Source organism: Mytilus galloprovincialis, chromosome 11 (assembly GCF_965363235.1).
Source record: "Mytilus galloprovincialis chromosome 11, xbMytGall1.hap1.1, whole genome shotgun sequence".
Classification (NCBI taxonomy): domain Eukaryota; kingdom Metazoa; phylum Mollusca; class Bivalvia; order Mytilida; family Mytilidae; genus Mytilus; species Mytilus galloprovincialis.
The window spans coordinates 62,360,697-62,381,593 of NC_134848.1; the positions used below are offsets into that span (position 1 = coordinate 62,360,697).

Genomic DNA, 20,897 nt, shown 5'->3' on the forward strand with positions numbered 1-20,897 from the left:
AATAACATACTATATATCTATCAAAGTACAAGTTATATTTTGTAATTAGATAATGTATTTTGGACATTTGCGTAACAGGGACACAATTCCGGATTTATCAGGACAGGGCCGGCAGTTTGTTTTTTGCTACCCGGTCCCCCTAAATTTTTATGAATAAATTTCTTCAATTGCAGAAAAATATTGGAATTTCAAGATGATTTCAAGATCAAATAAAAAAGTCTTATTTCATTGAATAAAAATCATAGTGCTAATTTCTCCAACGTGTAAAACAAATGGCGTTGTAAAATAAGTTGCAACAAAATGAAGGCAGAACTGGAAGGAAAGATATACAGAATAAAACATGTAAAAGGTAGTTTCGTTTTTGATACTGACTATATCATGTGGAATATCTAGACGAGCCCGTTATATATCATGTGGAATATCTAGACGAACCCGTTAAGGGCGAGTTACGATATTCCACATGATATAGTCAGTATCAAAAACGAAACTACCTATTATTCTGTTTATCGGTAATTATGACGTCACACAATGTATTGCCTAATATTTTCAGTTATACAGCCAGTACGTTGATACTCGAAAATATTAGACAGTAAGATCAAAGGGAAAATATACGAATTACCGATAAATAATAGTTCCTTGTATTTTCTAATTTATTTTCATCGAAATATGATTTTTTTTCTTCAAATTTATACAAAGAATGATACATAACAGAAAAAAATGGCTTGAAAATAAGAATAAAATCATCAGAAAAATAGCTTTGCCTTTTCTCCCGATTTAATCATTGACTTATTCGTTTGACCTACTGCGCTAATACACTCTTGTAACGTTAGACCTTGACAAAGCAAATTCGTACATATATTACTATTATATATGGTAATATATTCAATATGTGAATATCATGAACAAATCATAATATTTGCATATAATGTGTTTAAATTGTGCATTATGAGATAGTCCTAAATATATACATGAGAACATAAAGGTGTATGGTCAACCCTGGACTTCGTAAGATCCAGTAGTTAAACCCTGTCAAAGAGTGGTTTCCATGTGGCTGTCCCGGATGTATAAATACGCAGCCACGTCCGGTAGGAATAGAAAGTGCAATCCGATGTATCTTGCAGGGAGAAGAAAGACAAGCTTTCTACACGTTTAAAACATTGCAACATCCCTCAAAGAGGCTTGTAGATGACATGCTGTAAGGCTAAATGTCCGCACATTTCCAGCATATTTCCAGGTGTAATTAATTGTGTCCGCTTTTCATCCTGGTCGGCCTACTTGCACCTTCCTAGCTTTTGTATCGTAAAATGAGTATTAACGTCCCTAATATAAATGAAACAATTGCCACTGGACGTTTTGCATATATATATATAGCAATCAATCATTATGTATCTAATATAGGAGTATCATCAAATTACTGAAGTCAGCTGAACTCAAAAGGTTGTGCTCTAGCCTTTATACATAAATAAGGACATGTGGTATGATTATCAATGAGACAGCTATTCACCATAGTTCACATTTAATAGATGTAAGCTACATGTAGTAAAGGAGACCTATACGTTTATACGTGTTGTCTAGTATCACTCTAAATGCGACTGATAATGAATCATAATTATTTCGGGGCACCAGATTGCAAGGGAACAAACTTATAGATTTTTATTTTCCTGTTCATGATTGTTTCCTATTGTTGTCTTTCGTCTATAAACTCATAACATCGCTTGTGGCAATCATCATTCGACTGTGGATATTCTGTGTTCCTCCATCAAAAACAACTGTCAGTCATTGTATGGTCCAGTGTACTGGAATAAGCGTAATGTGTATACATAAACTATCAATTTTGTCTTTTTAAAACAGTGAATATGTTTCGGTGGCCGAATGGTCTAAGTAGTCGAACAGATGTATCACTAGCCAGTCAACCCTGAGGTATTGAGTTATAATCCCACACGTGGCAGCCAGTCAACACTGAGGTATCGAGTTCTAATCCCGTATGTGGCAGCACACGATCGACCCGAATCTTTATTGAATTTGATTGCCATTTTTTCTACCGAAGGTCAGTGGTTCTCTTCGGGAACTCCGACTTCCATCACATATAAACACTGACAGCCAAGAAATATCACAAAAGTGCTTAAAATGGTGTTTAGCGCTAATCAATATTCTTCGAAACGACTGGTCCAATTCGGCCTAATCTTGGCAACGTATTTCATTTTTAAAGTTATGGACTACCTGTCAGTAGCTGCGAGTACTCTCCGATCTGAACTTAGTGGGGTTTTTTATTGGGATGTACCCGGTCACGTTCACTATGTATTTCTATTTGTATTCATCTGATGCGTTCAGCCCTTTTCAACTGATTTGTATAGTTCTTTCTTATGTTGTACTGTTACATCACTGTCCCAAGTTATGGGAGGGTTCACAGGGTTGTAGTCCCACTATAATGATTAACCCCTTTATATTCTATATATTTGTGCTTGTCCCAAAATCGGGAGCCTGTAATTCAGTGGTTGTCGTTTGTTGCTGTGTTCATATTTGTTTTTCGTTCATATGTGTTCATTGATTTGGCCGTTAAACTCATTTGTATTGTTTTACATTTGTGATTTCGGGGCCTTTTATATATGACTGTGGTACGTGCTTTGCTCATTGTTGAATGCCAAAAATCTTCTTTTTTAATATTTTGTGCGATGGCTCTCCGATTCAGTTTAACAACATGCATTTACATGTAGTTCTTGCCTATAAATGGGCGTTTTTAAGGCTTTCCTTAGGTATATTTTTAGTTACTTCTTAGTTTATGGTTAGTTTTAAAACAAAAAAGTAGTTTAATACATGAAGTGGTAAAATATCCCTCAAATTTATTTACTCGAGAGCCATTTTCAAAAGGACTTTTATCTTTTTTTATATAAAAATTCACCAAGCTTGAAGCGTATTCGTTAAGGTTTTAGTATTACATTGTAGACTCATTGTAAGATGATGACTTATTATCAAACATATGATCAAAAATAAACTCATCATAGATTCCAGGATTAAAATTTTATACGCCAAACATGAGTTTTGTCTACAAAAGATTCACCATAGACGCTGGAATCAAACGAGTTAAAAAAAAAAAACACGAATAACTTACGAAGTTAGCTACATGTTGTACAATGAATATATCAAAAAGAAGATGTGGTATAATTACCAATGAGACAACTCCTTACAAGAGACCAAAAGACACAAAATTTTTGCAAAATGTTGAGTATTTATCAAAGAAATGAATACACGAAGGCCTCTGAACTTTAAGCAAGTTTAGGTACATGTATATTAATAGCTTAACAGTATTCAGTTGGAAGTAATTTTTCATTTCTTGTTTGTCAAATTCAAGTTTTTTTGTTTTTTTTTTTTCATTTTTGCTGTTGTTGATGTCCTTCCATGCAAAATTTTACAAAACTATATAGAATTTGCCGTTTTGCTTCCAAATGCCTTCGACAGCTGAACAACATTTCTATTGTATGGACACACGTTGATAAATATTATAGGTTGATGATTTCAGATCTTTTTTAATTCCCTTTTCTGTATGATTTTTTTTTTCGGTCAGTTTTATAATATCAAATAGTCTAACTGGTTAACAACATTGTAAATTATTAGCTTTAAAGTTAAAGTTTAGTTTAAACATATACAATAGGATTGGATACAAGTTATAACAACTTAAGATAATCCTCTCCATATAAGTACAATATACAAAATTTCAAGATGACAGCAATTATATATTTCAGTACAATATGAAAAATATATACAATAGATATAGTATGTTTAAACAGTATAACAGTTGGATACGAGTACATTTTAAGATACAGCAAATTGCCAATATTAATCAAAGAATCTTTTTGTATGGCGTATATAACTATGTACATTTCTGAAAAGGATTGTGTTTTGTTCAACAGTAATTTCGTCTGTTCCAAATAAAATATGTTCTATGGAGATATCAGCTAAGTGTTGAATGTTTTTAAAGAGCTGATTTCTAAAGTTTATGTAGAGTGGACATTCTAAAAAATGAATCGAATCTTCTAATGGACACCCACATTCACAACTTGGGTCATTTACTAAATTAACTCTGTATAAATCAGCTTTTAAAGGACTACATCTGTGTCGTAATTTTGTATGTAGTATATTTTCCATCCTGTTTCCAATGAAATAATATTTAGGTACCAAAAATGAAATATCATTTCTCCGGATGGTGTTTTTGAAATTTGGAGATGATTGTATGGATCTATTATCTAATGGTAATAAATTCCATGCTCGAATTGAAGAAGGGAAAAAAGATTTAGAAAATATGTCCAATCTACATCTCGGTACTCTATAGTGAGAACGGTTTCTAGTATTATAATAATTATCATCTGTGTAATTCGAGATACAATCCATAAGATATTCTGGAACATAATTGCTGTGTATTTTATGAAATAAACATAATTTACGTCTATTTCTTCTAGAACTCAAAGTTTCCCAACCAGTTTCAAAAAGTAGGGATTCTATGCTTGCAAATTGCGGAAGCCCAGTAATAATTCTGGCTGCCTCAAACTGCAAGCGCTTTTTTTTTCAGAATCTCTAACACAACATCCATCCCATAGTTCGCATGCATATTCTAAAAGTGGAAGTATTTATGCAAGATATATCTTATTAGGATTGTTTCTGTTAAGAATATATTTCAATTTTCTCAGAACAAAAAATTGTTTAGTGGCACTACAGCAAATGTTATCTATATGTACTGACCACTTGCAATTATTAGAAAAAGTAACACCCAAATGTTTGTGGTCATCAACCTTTTCTATAAATTGTCCATTAAATTTCAAATTAATAGGCTGTGAATCCTTACGGAAATTAAAAACCATATATTCTGTTTTCTTAGGATTAAAATCTACAAGCCATTGTTTTGACCAATCATTTAAAGTTAAAGGAACCTAGATTTCATAAATCACAGAATTGTTCTCGTGACTTTTTTTATTGGAGAAGGGGTATTTGAATCCATCACTTCATCGAAAAGATTTCAGTGACAGTTGCAAGTGTTTTATATTTATATGTTTATAATGTTCTACTCGATTCGTTTGCTATTCATAAACTTCAATGCATTTTATTTCATATGCTGTACAGTTACTGCACCTGAGCTGTATTTTGAAACAAAAGTTTTAGTTCATATAATAAAGTTTCATTGTGTATTAATTTCATTTTCATTTATATTTTTATTGTATTTCATTCTGCAAGATCTACTTATTTATAGAATATTAAAGTAAGTTTAATTTATTATGCAATACAATATAGCAACTATGAGGTTGTTTTTTTTTGTGAAACTATAGAAGTTAGATATAAGAAGATAAATTATAAGTGCCAATGAGAAAACTCTCCATCCAAGTCATAATTTATAAAAGTAAACCATTATAGATCAAAGTACGGTCTTCAACACGGAGACTTGGTTTCACACCGAATAACAAGCTATAAAGGTCCCCCCAAAAAAGCTAGTGTAAAACCAAGGAGGTTCTAATAGATCTAATATAACCTCCTTGTGTAAAACCATTGAAAATGGGAAACCAACGGTCTAATCTATATAAAAAACGAAAAACGAGAAGCACTAAAAATATAATGAACCACATCGACAAACAACAACTACTAAACATCAGATTCCTGACTTAGGACAGGTGCAAACAATTGCAGCGGGTTAAAGTAGTCTTTGTTTTAAATTAATGTTAACTTGTTTGAAACATATTTGTCTGAAGGGGTATAATAACAATTGTACCAGACTACATTTGTCTGCACATTATGTAAACATTTCAAATTTAAACAATACATAATTATATACACACAGACTTATGACAGCTGATTTACATGTTGTACATGCATGCAACTGGTCATTTACATGCTTTATGGTGATAAATTGAGAAAATGACCATGCACAGTACCCATCCCGAATAGGGGCCTCGGAAAAATAAAGGGGAAAGTGTGCAACAGATTTATAAAAACCAATAAAAAGTCAAAAAAAATATTTTAATTGAATAAATTTCCATAATCGTAAATTATTACAAATTTTGAGAAAAAGAAACATTTGTTTAATAATGAAATTGACGTTTATTGTCCAAGGTGTCCCCTTAGATTGCCTCTGATCTTTAGAGTTGACAGTAGATAGTAATAAATCATTATTTTATAGTAAATATGTATAAATATATGTTTTCAGCTTATGTAGATTCGCTCATTACCAGGAAAGATCCACCAGTGATTCAGTCGACTTGCCAAAATGAACAAACTTATCTTGTTAGCGCTTGTTGTCGTAGCATTGGAATGTGGTAAGATTGAAATTTTCATGTGCATTCTATAGTTTACTAATTTTTTTTTAATTTTCAAAATGTTTTTTTTTTTTAACTATTTTTCTGTTTATTCATTTAATTTGTTATATGCATTCTATATGAATATGGATTTAGCATTTTCTAGTCTACTCAATTTTCTCATTTTTTAACTAGTTTACTGTTTATTAAAAATAAACCCTCCATGCAGATTTCCTAAATATTGAGATCTTCTTTTTCATATGCATTCTATATTAATATGGATTTAGCATTTACTAATTTACTCATTTTTTTTTATATATATATTTTGTGTAACAGTTTTATTGTTTATTAAAAATAAACCCTATACGTGCAGATTTCCTAAACTTATATGGATATGTGAATTTGGATTTCGTTGATAATCTTTTCCCGCTAAAAATTAAAATTTTCAACTGCATGTACGTCAAAAACAAAACTGAAAGCCAAAATGGTCTACCACCATCTTAAATGTGTTAAGGTATACACAAACTATCAAAGAACGTCATTTGTTGCTATTATAACTTAGCATCAAACATTATTAACTGATAGAGGTACTATTTTTTGGAACAAAATAAATCCTCTGATCTTTAATGTAAACTTGAATTGAAGAAAATGCTAGTACGGACCGTTTATACATTGGTTAAAGTTGGCTTTATAAGATTAATTTTTTTGATAATTTAAAGAGGCAAGTTTTACCGCATGGAACGTGCGAGGGCTGTTTAGCCAGTCAAGGTCGTTTAACACTTTCATCATCGGTATGGAACGTTTACATAATTTGCGTTATTTTTAAAGTAAAGTTTTATTCCGTGAAATGCTTTTTTTGTACAAGTTCATGAAAGGTTCATTTAGGACGGAATTTAAGTGGTGGTGTTTTTATAACTTTTGTAAAATATAATGGGTAACAAGGATTTCAGAAAAGCTTAAAAACGTTAATTTACCATACGTTTCATATTTTTGTAAACTAAAGGATCGTGCGTAGTATTTTTTTATCTCGTTATATTGTTTCTCAACTAAGTTATTTATTATACGAAGCTTAATGAAGCCCAACAATATTGTCAGCACAGAAATTTTGCTAATTGATATTGATCCCCAAGAAGGGTTCGAATTCACGACAGAGTGACATTAGCTGTAGCCCTGCCTGCCTGCGCAGTGTCCCAAACCTTAGATAATTCCACCATCTAGGTTTTACGATTATTTTGTTTTTATAACTAAAATAATTGAATTGAAAATATATTTATACATGTACATTCTGTGAGTACAATGTTATTAAAATTATTGTTACATTTCAGCATCTGCCTATAAGAGTGAGTAAAGATTTGGTTTAATCTTGAACTTCATACTTTAATCTTAAACTACATACTTTAATCTTCATCTTCAATCTTAAAATGCTCATTTCTTCTAAAGCATGACTTATCTTTTTTCCTGACTTTCTTCTTTCAGTTTCGAGTCACAAATGTAAGTATTTAATGTCTGTCTGTCTGTCCATCTATCTGTTGCATGTTTTTCTTCTTTTTTTTAAGTACAACTTACCGAAAAATTGGATATAGCCACGTTATTCACACCTTCAAAGATACGAAACAGTTCATGAATTATTATTTTCTAAGTTTAATTATCTATTAAAAAGAGAATTATCAGTAAAAACGCAATATAATAATGGAGTAAATTTTGGTTGGTTTGATTTTTCTTAATTAATTTTTTTTTTGGGGGGGGGTATTATATTATGGGGAGCTCAAATATAAAAAAAAACTAGGGTACAATGCGCAAATAAATTGAAATATAGATAGAAATTGACCTTTAGTTATATATATAGTACTGTACTTAAGGCGATACCTAGATTGTAAGTTACTTAAAACAAGTCCTTTTAAGGGAAAGAGGTTAAAGAAATATATTTTATGTGAAATTTTGTTTGTGGTCAAAAGTAAGAAGAACAGATATCTATTATCAACAGAGATTAATTGAATAGATCTTCCGTTCTCATCCATCACCCTGTCACAATGTTACAATGAAGACAAGTTGAATGTAAAAAAACAAAAACTTTGATAGATATACAATATTTTCTCATGGCATAATGTGAAATATATTTATTAATGGCGATTCTCATAGGTCTGTATGAAGACCATAAAAGGCATTAAAATCACGAACCATGACGTTCCGATAAATTCACACGTACAATAACGTTACTGTCAATCATTTGTCAGCATTTGTCTTTGTCGGACCATTGTTAAGATATGTCCTTGCAGACCCTCAGGCTTTACATTCTAGTCGAGGATTTATTTGATGCTCCATAGCTTTATTATGATGCAATAAATGTACGGATAATTGTACTTTTTCTTGTCTAACTATTAATTTAATTTAAAGACGTTTTAATAATCATATATATAAGAAATTCGAGGGAACTTTTTTGTTATAGTAGAATTTCAATTATGGTCTATCCCGCCCTCGTTTTCAGTTTTAAGTCAAGAATTTCTGGAAAACCTCCGATTTCAGTCACTGGATAGAACTCGGTATAATGTGGTTTGTGAATTGTTATGGTGTTTTCTTGTTACCAGTTTTAAGTTCTAACCAAATGTTTAGTCTTTTTTTCATACAAGTTGATACAGTCAGCTGTATATATTTGAGCTAAAGCTTGTAATGTTTTTTTTTAAATTTTCTTGTCCTGTGCATTATACATAAAGGATAATTTTGGGTTTCATATTTGGAGAATAAGTTATTAGTTCGGTAATGAATTTGTTTACATGTATATAATACATTGTATGCCCAAAATGCACCCCAAACCTAATCAATTTTCTTTCTTTTTCATTTTTGATAATTTGTCTTCGATTTTGTTGACCTATATACCTCAGTGATTTCTATTTGTTTTTGCCTTTGAATTAAATATAAAGTTTATGCACCCCACAAATTACATCGTCCTAAATATCAATGCTATATTTGCCACTGGACGTTGATCAATTTACAATCAACCAATCACTTAAGTTAAAACAAAGTTTGAATTCATTTAGATCCATACAGACGGCGATACTTGCCTAGATCAAAACTTGGTTTAAGATATTCTAAAAAGTGTAAGTACGGGAACGGACATGTGTAGTATACGTATGCGGTAACGGACCTGTATTGTCCATATACAACAGCGCATTTATGTATGTCAATAACACGTCGATGTAAATCTATGTATGTCAAAAATGCAACATTTTACGCGCGCATAGCAATAACCATGTCATTTGTACGTTACTAGTAGTATATATATAGTCTGAATGATTTGTATATAATCTTTTGAAAATTATATGCATTTAAAATTATAATACCATATCTCGTCAAAATATTTATTTATATCTAATTCAATTTTTTTAACATATTTGAATTGGTGGAAGCAATCAATAATATTTATTGTAGCATATATAATATTACTTAGTCAGCTAAGACTGTGCTTACTCTATCCATACTTCCGGTCTCGCTGCTTACTCTATCCATACTTCCGGTCTCGTTCTTATCGGGATTTATACAGATAAATGGCTTTATAAATAAAGAATAAGGAAATGAACGGCGTCAACCAGTCCCTTATATAGTACGAAAATCATTACTTTGAATCACTAATACACCTGTTTATCGTACATTTTAATGTTAAATACGACTTTTCTCCTCCCTCCCCTCTTCTGATAGTTTCTGTACGCATTCACTCACTCATCCTCTTCGTGCTTATCAGCAAATAAGGCCTCGTATGCACTTGTTATTTAATAGATTCAGCATTGTTTTTATTTTCAACCCAAATTATTTTGTCAAAGCGCAGTTGCTTATCTATAAATTTAACACTGTATTCCTCTAACTGTGTTCGTAATAATGCTGTGTATAAAATCGTAGCTAAGTGCATCTACTAATGCATGTACGCCATCATATGCTTCTGATTGTTGTAGTTTGTTTGTAGAATACTTTTTTATGTAATTTTGGATAGTAGACTTTTATTGTTAACTTCATTTAGCGATTGTGAAAAAAAACTAAACTTTATTGAATACATTTTTATTTTTGTTACTTTTATAAATATGACAAAATATATACTTTAGATCAAGTGATGCATTTTAAATAATATATTTGTTCACGTTTTGTTTTAAAGTCTGATTAAATCATTAAGTTTGAATATCTGTATCATCGTTTATGTATACTATCAAGGATATATTTAACGAGGTTTATCGACTCACCACGAAGTATTCCGATGTTAATAATAATTAACTTGTATATTATTTTTTACAGTGCCAGTAAAGTATGTGCCAATTGTAAAGCATGTCCCAGTCTATAAAACGGTCCCAAAATATATTCCAAGATATATCCGAGGTAAGTTCATTTATAGGAGGACAATAATCAATACAAATATGTTTATACCCCAATCGCCACAACTCGGCTGATTCCGTACCTCCTTCTAACGGGAGAGAAGCGGTTCACCCGAGGTTTGCCGACTGGTTTTTACCCTTAACGTATTTACCAAAGGGAGAGAATAAATGATATTTTTTGTTTGTCACACTGTAAAGATGGGTTATTTTTCTTCTGATAACCAATGCGTTAAAGGATTGATGGCTTTTTTTTTTTTTTTTAATTTTTACACTGAATGATAACATATTTTAAATTTTGAAAAATAATTAAGACATTTAATTTAACTTTTTTTTATTGTTTTTAATTTATCTGTTACTAACTTATCTTGTTCAAAATAAAATTAATTTTAATAACAAATCTAAAACAATATATATGTAGCTCTTCAGTCGCAGATAAAAAAAAAAAAAAGAAGACAATATATCTGCTGTTTTTCAGCCTCATTTTAAATAGGCTTGATTTTTATCTTTCAGTTCCAGTTATAAAAAAGATCAAGGTACCTCACACAGTTATCCAAAAAGGTAATTATTCATATATCATACACATGTGTTTTAAATTCAGTCTTCCATACATGTTTAACCCCGCCGCAATTTTGCGGTTTTTATATTGTATACCTTACCGCAAAAATATTTTCGTAACGACACAACAGATGCTTCGGTTGTGACATTCAGTCAACAAAAGATAAGGAATATAATATTTCGGTCAAGGAATTTGATATATCACAGAAGCAATTTTCTCAGTAGACGAAATATACACGTAGTAAAAATAACAGTCATGTAGCTATCGTAATATGTTTCCTTCTTTTAATCAGAGGAACATTCACACGAACAATTTTGGATTGTTATAAATTCATGTAGCAGTATACATAATACCATATATATACACATAACCCGACGTTAGATAAAGATAGATTTCACTCATATGTTTATTCTTAGCCTGTGTATTCAATATACATATGCGCTCACAGCATGTCGCATACTTCGTCCATTCATTTATTGTTTACACAATTTTCATTGGTCAATTGTTTGTTTTTTTTAATTCTTCTTCAAAAATGAATACTGTTGTTTTATCTTCCAGTACCCGTTTACAATACCATCGTGAAGTACGTACCTAAAGCAGTTAAGGTTTACGTGCCAAAGGAAAAAATCGTAGAGGTACCAGTACATCACCACACAGAAAAAGTTATTGAGGTACCAGTTCCGGGACCAGCAAGTAAGTCCAGTCATTTATTTTTGTGGGATTCGGGGTTTAGGGGGAGCCTTTTGTGAATTTTAAGATAAATGATTATCTAGTAATACGTTAATGAATTAAAACATATTTTCTCCTTGGCGCTTTTCCACAATTCTGTCCATAAATAGAACCTGTGTAAAGGTTTTCGAATGTTATTGTTAATAACATTCTCTTTTGCTAATTTCTAAGTTTTTTTTAATGGCAGCACAATGGAAAAAAACACCAAAATTAAAAAAAAATTTTAGTATTATATTTTAATTTGTCGTGATTATTATTTGTAGTTCACCACAAACCAGATGTTATTGTTGCTGGCGGTGGTAAGTTCCTACTTAGATAAGCTGTGTACTCATGAATTTTTCAAAATAAAGGATATTAGATATGAAGTACATATTGTAATAAAATACATAATTCCTTTATTTCTTTTATTTTCTCGTACACAAAACAGTGTAAAATTCTTGCATTATTATATTGGATTATATTCTCATAAAAAAGAATGAAAAAATGACATATCGCAACCACTGAAAAACTCGTATATATACAACACTTTTGTACAAAGAGGAATACTGTATGGTCCATGTGAAAACCACTGACAACTCTTACAAAAAGTGGAATACTACAGTCTCGGTGAATAATTTACCATCTTATGATAAAGTTTATAATATTTTAAAGAATTTATCACATTTTTATATAAAAATGTAAGAAAGAAGATTTGGGCTATATGTCAATAAGACCGGGACAAAACAACGCAACAATACACATGTCATCTAGATAAAGTTTTGAGATTAGTCAAATGTTTACCATACAAAATACAATAAAAATGCATAATTTTCAAATTCAAGTTTGCAATGATATCGTTTATTTCTGTTTGCGCCAAGCGTTGCTTGCTTAGTCGCTGCATTCACGCAAGACTATATGGCTGCTGTCTTTCCATCAGGCTAGTTAAATAGCTTCATTCAAGCAAAATGCATTCCTGCTAGAATGTAAGGCGTCTTTCAATCAGAATGTATAAAATAGTTTTAATAGTCTTGCATGAGATTAGATTTTCTGAATTATTTTTTTTAATTTATTTATTTATTTTTTTTTTTTTTTTCTTTTCACGAACAATGCGAAATATTATTTACTAATCTAAACCGGATGTTGAACTACTATTGTGTCCGGATCTTAACTGGTTAATTAAAAAAAAAGATCCCCCATAAGGGAAACATTTCATTTGTCAAACTTTGATTAATCTAAAGCACCGGACAATAGATTCTTCTTTTATACTTAAGGCCTACAGATAACATGACAGGCTTCAATCATATTTTTATACTCAGTGTAAATTAATCTGCATTGCTATCAGTCAAAATGGGATTGTATAATCACTCCTTATCCCTGCTTTTTAAACAGTGTCTAAGTATAACCCGATTAATTCAGTCGGTATATTCTGCTGATCTACGATTACTACATTAACAAGTAGGAGAGATCGATTACGGGGAGGGACTGAATTATGCGGGTTATTCTAATAATGATATGCTAACATACATAAATATATATATAGCTATACTAACATGTGATATCTTGCTTGCAGACAACATCCAGATTGGAGGCGGCAACGGTAAGATTGGCTTTGCATCGCTTAAAATTTGATTAACTTATTTTAGACCAAATTTGCGTGCTTTTTCGTGTTGATCGCAAAATAAAACATGAAATAAAATAAGCTAAAGATTTACATGTAGTTTAGTGTGGAATTAATTTAAATGTTTGTTCTTGAATAATGTTATCTATCAAATTACACGTCTGTGTTTGAATATTTTTAACCAAATTAAGATAACTAAATTTAAATGAGATATCAAAAAGTTTGATTTTTTGCTAATCAAAAAATAGAACAAAATGTGTTTTGATTCAGACTATCAAAAACCTACAACGTACAACATTCAAAAGACTACACAACTTTGGCTTAATGCAAGGAAAACGCCTTTTCCCTGAAATTTCCAAATAAAAGATTATATACTCATGCTAATAAATGATTAAAAGATAATTTATTTAGATTTCTATAAACTTTTCAACAAAATAATTGCCATTTTTTTTGGTAAAACTTTTTCATTCGTATAATTTGGATGTTTAGTTAAACAACAATACTAACCTAAATTTAAAACTATTTTAGATTTTGGCTTTGACGCAGCATGGGAAAACGATTTCCAGTTTAACGGTGGAGCCGGTAAGATATTGTTGCGCACAGACGCACTGCGCATTATCATTATTAACATCGGTCACACATGTTTGTTGTGATTGATAAGATAAACTTGTTGGTTTATCCAAACTTTAATCTTTGATTTATTAAGGCATTGAAATATTAAAAAGTTACATTAAGTGTTGATAATGATAATTTCCATCTTCATATTTGACTTGACAAGCCGACTTGTCTGTTTAATGCGCATGCTATTTTGTTTACTTAGAAAGACATACAGTGACATTAACATTATATAAACCTCATTTCGATATATAAATTCAATTATAAGATATTTCTATTTTCTTTCTTTACGTTGTCATTTTCTCTATAAAACATTCTTTTCCACTAACAACCTGCATGCGCATGCGTTTATAATCTGCTGTGCGTACGCACCGATTTCATTTACAGTTCCAACTCAGCAAACAGAAATATGCGACTTGCAAAAGAATCAAATACAAAAGGATGAATTGTTTGCTATTTTAGGTTTTTAGATAAACATCCTTATAAGTATACATTATAGAATTAAAACAACAACTTTATGTAACATTTAGCAAATATGTACTTTGAAAAAGAAATAATTGCATACTTTACATGGATGTTTATTTAAAGAAACTGTAACTATGATTTTAATATGTAACAATCAGTTATTTCGTCCTATTTTTTTTCCTCTGGTGGAGGAGGAGTTTTTTCCTCTGGTGGCGGAGGCGGACCATTATCCTTAGCCGCCAATGGTGCTGGAGGAGCCAATGTTATGAAACTAGGCAATGGAATAGAAGTTATCGATACCGGTGCAGCTAAAATATTCGACCTTGGTTTCGGACCTGAAAACCTTGAAAAGATTCTTCAAACTCAAGCTGTTCAGGCTATACTAAATGATGCCACTGGTACTGGTGGTGGCCATGGAGGCGCTGGCGGCAATGGTGCTGGCGGTCACGGTGGCGTTGGAGGTCATGGTGGTGGCGGCGGCCACGGTGGTGCTAAAGCAGGTCATGGTGGTGGTAATGGCGGCCATGGAGGTCCAAGAGACATTTTCATAGACCAAACAGGACACGCAGGTGGGGCTGGAGTTGATTTTCTAGGTGGGGGACAACAACTTGTCTTCGATCAAGGAGCTCCAATTGGCGGGGCGGTTGGCATAAACGCGGGTCAATTTGTCGACTTTGGTATTGGGGGTCATGGTGGACAAGCAGGGGGCGGGGGTCATGGTGGAATTGTAGATATGGGACATGGTGGTGCCGGACATGGAGGTGCCGGAGGCCACGGCGGACTAGGAGGAGGAGGTCACGGTGGATTCGTAGATGTTGGACATGGCGGTGCTGGAGGCCACGGCGGTGCCGGAGGCCACGGCGGACTCGGAGGAGGAGGCCATGGTGGACATGTAGATTTCGGACACGGAGGAGGCGGGGGTCACGGTGGGGGAGGCAATGGTGGGCAAGGCAGTGGGAAAGGAGATATAAATATCGGAATTGGATTAGGCTCTGGAGGCGGCATGGGTCAAGGAATTGCCGGTGGAGGAAAAGCTGTCGGAATAGGAATGGGAGGTGGCGGTGGACACCATGGCGGCGCCGGTGGACATGGAGGCAGTGGTCATGGTGGCTCCGGGGGACATGGAGGCGGTGGTCACGGCGGAGCTGGTGGACATGGCGGCGCTGGTGGTCACGGAGGCGCTGGTGGACATGGAGGCGGTGGTCACGGCGGCGCTGGTGGACATGGAAGCGCTGGAGGTCACGGAGGTGCTGGTGGACATGGATTAGGAGCCGATTTCGGATTTTTGCCTCAAGATATAGGAATGGGTTTCGGAACTAAAGATCTAGCACTCGGTGTTGGAGTAGGTCCTGGAAGTATTGGCGCAGGGATATCTGGAGGTCAAGGAGGAGCTGGGATGGGAATGACCCATGACTCAGTCGGCATTGGTGGAGGAACTCATGGCGGTGGTGGAGCAGCAATGGGAGCTGCAGATGCCCAAGTTGGCCTGGGCTTTTCGGCTGGTGATGGCTTGGGTCTTGGTATGAGTAAACCAGGAGGTAACAGAAATGTTAAATGTGTTCTGTGTAGCATGTGACTTAACGAAATTTACTAACTTCTGACCTTTCGTACTTCTCTCTCCCTACTCTATATGTATGTATTCATGTATTAACCTTGCCATCTTTACTATTTACAGAACAACACGCACCTCGATCTATTGTTATTTGTAAGTATTTAAGGACCGTTTTGGATACTGGTTTATCTTTGGTGATGATGTTGGTTTTTGTTCCTATCAGACAATAAGTTCAAGTTGGCGCATGCCCATTGAAGGATAAATGGGAAAAAAAATATATCAAAATACTTGAAATGTTAAGAATATGTTCATATATTTAAAAGACAAAAATGTTGGTTTGCCTTGTTGTATTTATTCATTTCTATTTGTTTATTTTGTATTTCAAAATTTGCATTGTATTTAATTTTTTCAAATTTTGGTTATAGGATATGGTCTCGAATTTATGGTTGTGGTGATTGTTGAATTGCAAATTTTATAGCACTTTTGTCGTAAAGTTCATTTTAAGCCTTTTGAAAACGATTATTAATATAAAGCATCATCAGTATTACTCTTCTACAACACTTAAATAAACGATGAGTTATTAAAAAATAATCTTGAAAAATCCATTGTTCTTTTAATATCATCTAGTTAACATCAAATTATATGTATACGTGTGAATGTGTTGTTTTGTTCTCGTATTATATTAACACATTAACACATGTTTATATGTTGTGTATTAATATATCTGTTTTTATCTTTTTTCGTCACATGATCAGCTGATGCTGACAATGGTAAGTCTTCCTCGCACTATTTTTTTCTTTCTTTTTGAATTTGATTTAAAAATATAATTCTTTTAATTAAATATTGATGAGATATAAAAAAAAAAATAATAATAATTGGAAGAAAATAATACAGAAAGTAATTCGCCATTTTCCATTACATTTATTCATTTCGATTTTTTTTTAAATTTTTGTATTCAAAAATATAAACAAAACACCCTTTCTCATATTGGCATTTCCTGCTTCAATGAATAACGAATAAAACAATAAAAATATTAAAAACTTCATAAGAGGAACAATAATTTTGATTGGTCGCTAGCATTTACTATTTTACTAACATTTATATAACTACTTGTAGTTCAAGTGAACGCTGCTCCCGGCGGTGGTGCACAAGCTGATCTTGTTATAAGTAAGTCTATATTTTTACATTATTGCATAGTTCGCTATTAATGTATAAATAAAGTAGCATTGTTTTTGCTTGTTTATTCCCATGTTTTTAATATGGAAAAGTTAATATTTATTTTTTTGCAAATTGATAAAAAAAAAAAAATACAAACCGTTTAAATAAAGCATTGAAAAATAAATCATTGAATTAAAGTCAAAAGTCAAAGAAATAAAAAAAAAGGAACTATTGAGATGCCGTTTATTGTGATTTAGTATGTATTATGCTGCTTTTTTTCTGCCCATTGTAACCATGCCTATATTATCTGCTTTCAGACGGCGCTGACAATGTCAATGGTAATGTAAAAAACAACAAAACAGCGCGCTTGCAAACACTGAAAGCGCTCTACTTTAACTTCTAACCAAACAAAATGATCAAACACTGTTTACTTTGCATTTATGATTGATAGAGATTTTATGAGAGCTGATATATCTGTCACATAATGCTCTTAGTTGACATACGCCAATGCGATATCCATGGCTGTTAGTTGACACACACCAATGCGATATCAATGGCTGTTAGTTGACACACGCCAATGCGATATCCATGGCTCTTAGTTGACACACGCCAATGCGATATTCTTGGCTGTAAGTTGACACACGCCAATGCAATATCCATAGCTCTTAGTTGACACACGTCAATGCGATATTATTGGATCTTAGTTAAAACACGCCAATGCGATATTCATGAATGCTTTAAATGTAACATCATTCTATTTAATGTAATATTTAAACAGTTTTTGATCATCTTCTTATCTAACATATCCAGAATTCATGACTGACAAAATACCGTTTCTCCTTTTTCACTAAGTTTTTGTTTGTTTGTGTTTTTGATCACGTGGTTTATCTAACATATCTAGAATCTTATGACTGTAACTGACTAAATACCGTCTCTACTTCTCTTCCCAGAATTCTTATTTATAATAGTGCTGGAATTTTACTTCTTATGTTACTGCTCTTTTTATATACACGTTTTTGTTTGTGTTTTAAGGAAGTTGACTTTGGTTTAGGGAGATAACTCTTAAAAATCAGTCACGCGTTTGAAAAAGTCAAATTACAAGTTTCATCAATGTATTTTTAGCATTTACCTGAAACAGATTGTAAATAATCTATGTCACCTAGAAGTTTAGAATATATTTATGAAAATGGTTGACACCAACGTATTAAGAACGATAACTCTTTAAATCGGTAGTGCGTTTGTAACAGACAGCTGCTTCGATGCTTTTTAAGCATCTGTGTGAAACAGTTTTAAAAACAAATCTGAATTAAAGTTATGAAAAAATTATTGAAACATTTATAAGAGTTGTGTCCCTTACCAAAGTAAAAATATTTTTCCATTGATGATCGATATCGTTCGAAATACATAACCACAAAGATTAATACATCTTATTTCTTTTTTTTTTTTTTTGTATTCGTTATACTATTTGGCTTGACATTTGTTTTTCGATGACATAAGAAATAATAGACAATTTCTATTTCATCTCATTCAAAAAACTTAAAGAGAACAATACTGTTTATAAGAAAAGAATATTACATTTCCTAAGCATAGGTTGTTGAAAGTGTTCGATCTTTAGACTCATGAACGTTAAATATGACTGTGCACGTGTTTATGGAATTCATGAATATGAATTTGGACAGCATCTGTAAAATTTATTTGCGTTGGGTTTTTTGTTTTGCCGAATAAGATAAAAATTAAACAAATATTACTAGAAGCTTTTAGCGAATATCTACTCAATGAAGGACCAACCAAATTCTGAAAATATTAAAAAAAAGTTCAAATGTTGCTTATAAACGGGAGTTTTAGATTTTTCATTTGGTTTATGTATTCGTCTTTTTCAGTGGACGGTGGTATTAATTTCGGACATTTAGGCGGAAACGGAGGTCACTTTGCAGGTAGGAATATATCAAAGTTTCTTATTTGCAAATGATTGAGAAAACATAACATATTTGAAATAAAAGATTTTTTTAAAGAAAATGAAAACAAAGAACTTAAAAAAGCAGTTAATAAACAGATTTGTTTTTCATCTTTAAACAGTTTTTGATATCTACTCTGTATCTTTCTTTAAAAAAAACCATTGTGTTTCCGATTAAATGCTTAGTTTGATATTAAAATATTATTAAGATATCAAGCACATATATTTAAATTTAGTTCATGTTACATTTATTTAGCTGTTTAGTAATAAAAATATGCACGAATCTCGTTTATCGTGTAGAAACCTCGTTTAACTTGCTGAAATCTCGTTTAACATGCTGAAATCTCGTTTAAGGATTGTCTACAGGTACTTAAGCTGCAGTTGGCAAAACCTTTCCGAATTTGGTATCCACAAAAAAGTATACAGGTATTAATGATAAGTTTATTTTTACCTATTTATAGCTGATGCCGGACACCATGGTTCTCAACACCCAGTAGCAATCATTGGAATCGACAAACACGGCCAAGGCGGACACGGTGGACAAGGTGGACACGGTGGACAAGGTGGACATGGTGGACATGGTGGTCAAGGAGGTGTTATTGATAACGGAGCTCAATGGGACCAAGGATTCGGACATTTCGATCAGGGAGCAAATGGAGCTTGGGACCAAGGATTTAACGGACATATCGATGCTGGTCATGGTGTCGTAGACCTCGGAATCGGACAAGGATCTGGACATGTTTCCGGCCATGGAAAATCTGGTGGCAAAGGTCAGTATATAGTTTTTCCGCAATAGATTTATGATACGACACCTTTACTAATACTATTTAAAGACTTTACATTTTATCTCGCCCTTTCATGGCACTTGGTCAATCAGTTCGGATTTCATGCGTGTCCGTTTGTTATTGTTTTATATCTGGACTTGAGTGATTGTACTTACACAGTGGTATATGACGGCTATAAAAGTCAAAGTTATTGTTCCTTCCAGCAGATATAAAACATGACGCGTGTTATAGACTTATAACATAGTTTATTGAGCAATTTCCTCACTGGTTATAACAATAAATAAGAATATTTATTCGATGTGCATGTTGACCGAATGACTGCTGTTTTGTTATGGTTTTTTTAATCAAAATTATGATGATAACATAATGCAGAACATATTATAATCCATGCATTTAGGTGGAACAAGTAGTTAATTTTTAATTTAAAAAAAAAAATGTCGTTTTGATATGACCATACAGGTACAATTTATGTGATACTTTTTATAGATTAAAAATAAGTGAAATTAAAATTAATCTCAAATCAAGTTAAATGTTATTTCATGTTAATGAATGCATGATTATTTATATTAATTATATATGTCAAAACCAATTATTTTTTTTTTCTTACAGTTCTTCATTAAGAATCATTGACGAATATCCATTCATATCGCCTGAGAAGCACGCGCATCACCCAAGGACAGTCATTCCATTCATCTATCACCCTAACTTATGTAAATTTCATTCATTTGTACAATAAATGGTGTTTTAATAAAAAGTTATTTTTATAAATAATAATGTGTTCTTATCCTAATCAACCCTTTAAGAATTACGGCTGTTGGTACATATGTGCACTTTTGATCAAATTTAATTGCAATAT

The 20,897-nt window shown here is 32.5% G+C and overlaps 1 protein-coding gene across 9 annotated transcripts; it reads left to right on the plus strand.

Moving 5' to 3' along the window:
- Positions 1-6,149: 6,149 nt before the first annotated feature.
- On the plus strand, positions 6,150-20,815 carry LOC143052571 (uncharacterized). 9 transcript variants are annotated; one of them, XM_076225627.1, is made up of 17 exons: positions 6,150-6,296; positions 7,601-7,615; positions 7,752-7,766; positions 9,311-9,370; positions 10,554-10,634; positions 11,141-11,188; positions 11,745-11,879; positions 12,179-12,214; positions 13,465-13,491; positions 14,041-14,094; positions 16,268-16,297; positions 16,900-16,914; positions 17,261-17,311; positions 17,620-17,640; positions 19,183-19,236; positions 19,718-20,026; positions 20,651-20,815. In XM_076225627.1, exons 1-17 carry the CDS (start codon positions 6,248-6,250, stop codon positions 20,659-20,661), a joined length of 1,011 nt encoding a protein of 336 aa, XP_076081742.1. In that variant the 5' UTR covers positions 6,150-6,247; the 3' UTR covers positions 20,662-20,815. The 9 variants fall into 9 exon arrangements, with proteins under 9 accessions (XP_076081742.1, XP_076081746.1, XP_076081743.1 ...); XM_076225631.1 differs by lacking the exon at positions 9,311-9,370; XM_076225628.1 differs by lacking the exon at positions 7,752-7,766.
- The last annotated feature ends 82 nt before the right edge of the window (positions 20,816-20,897 follow it).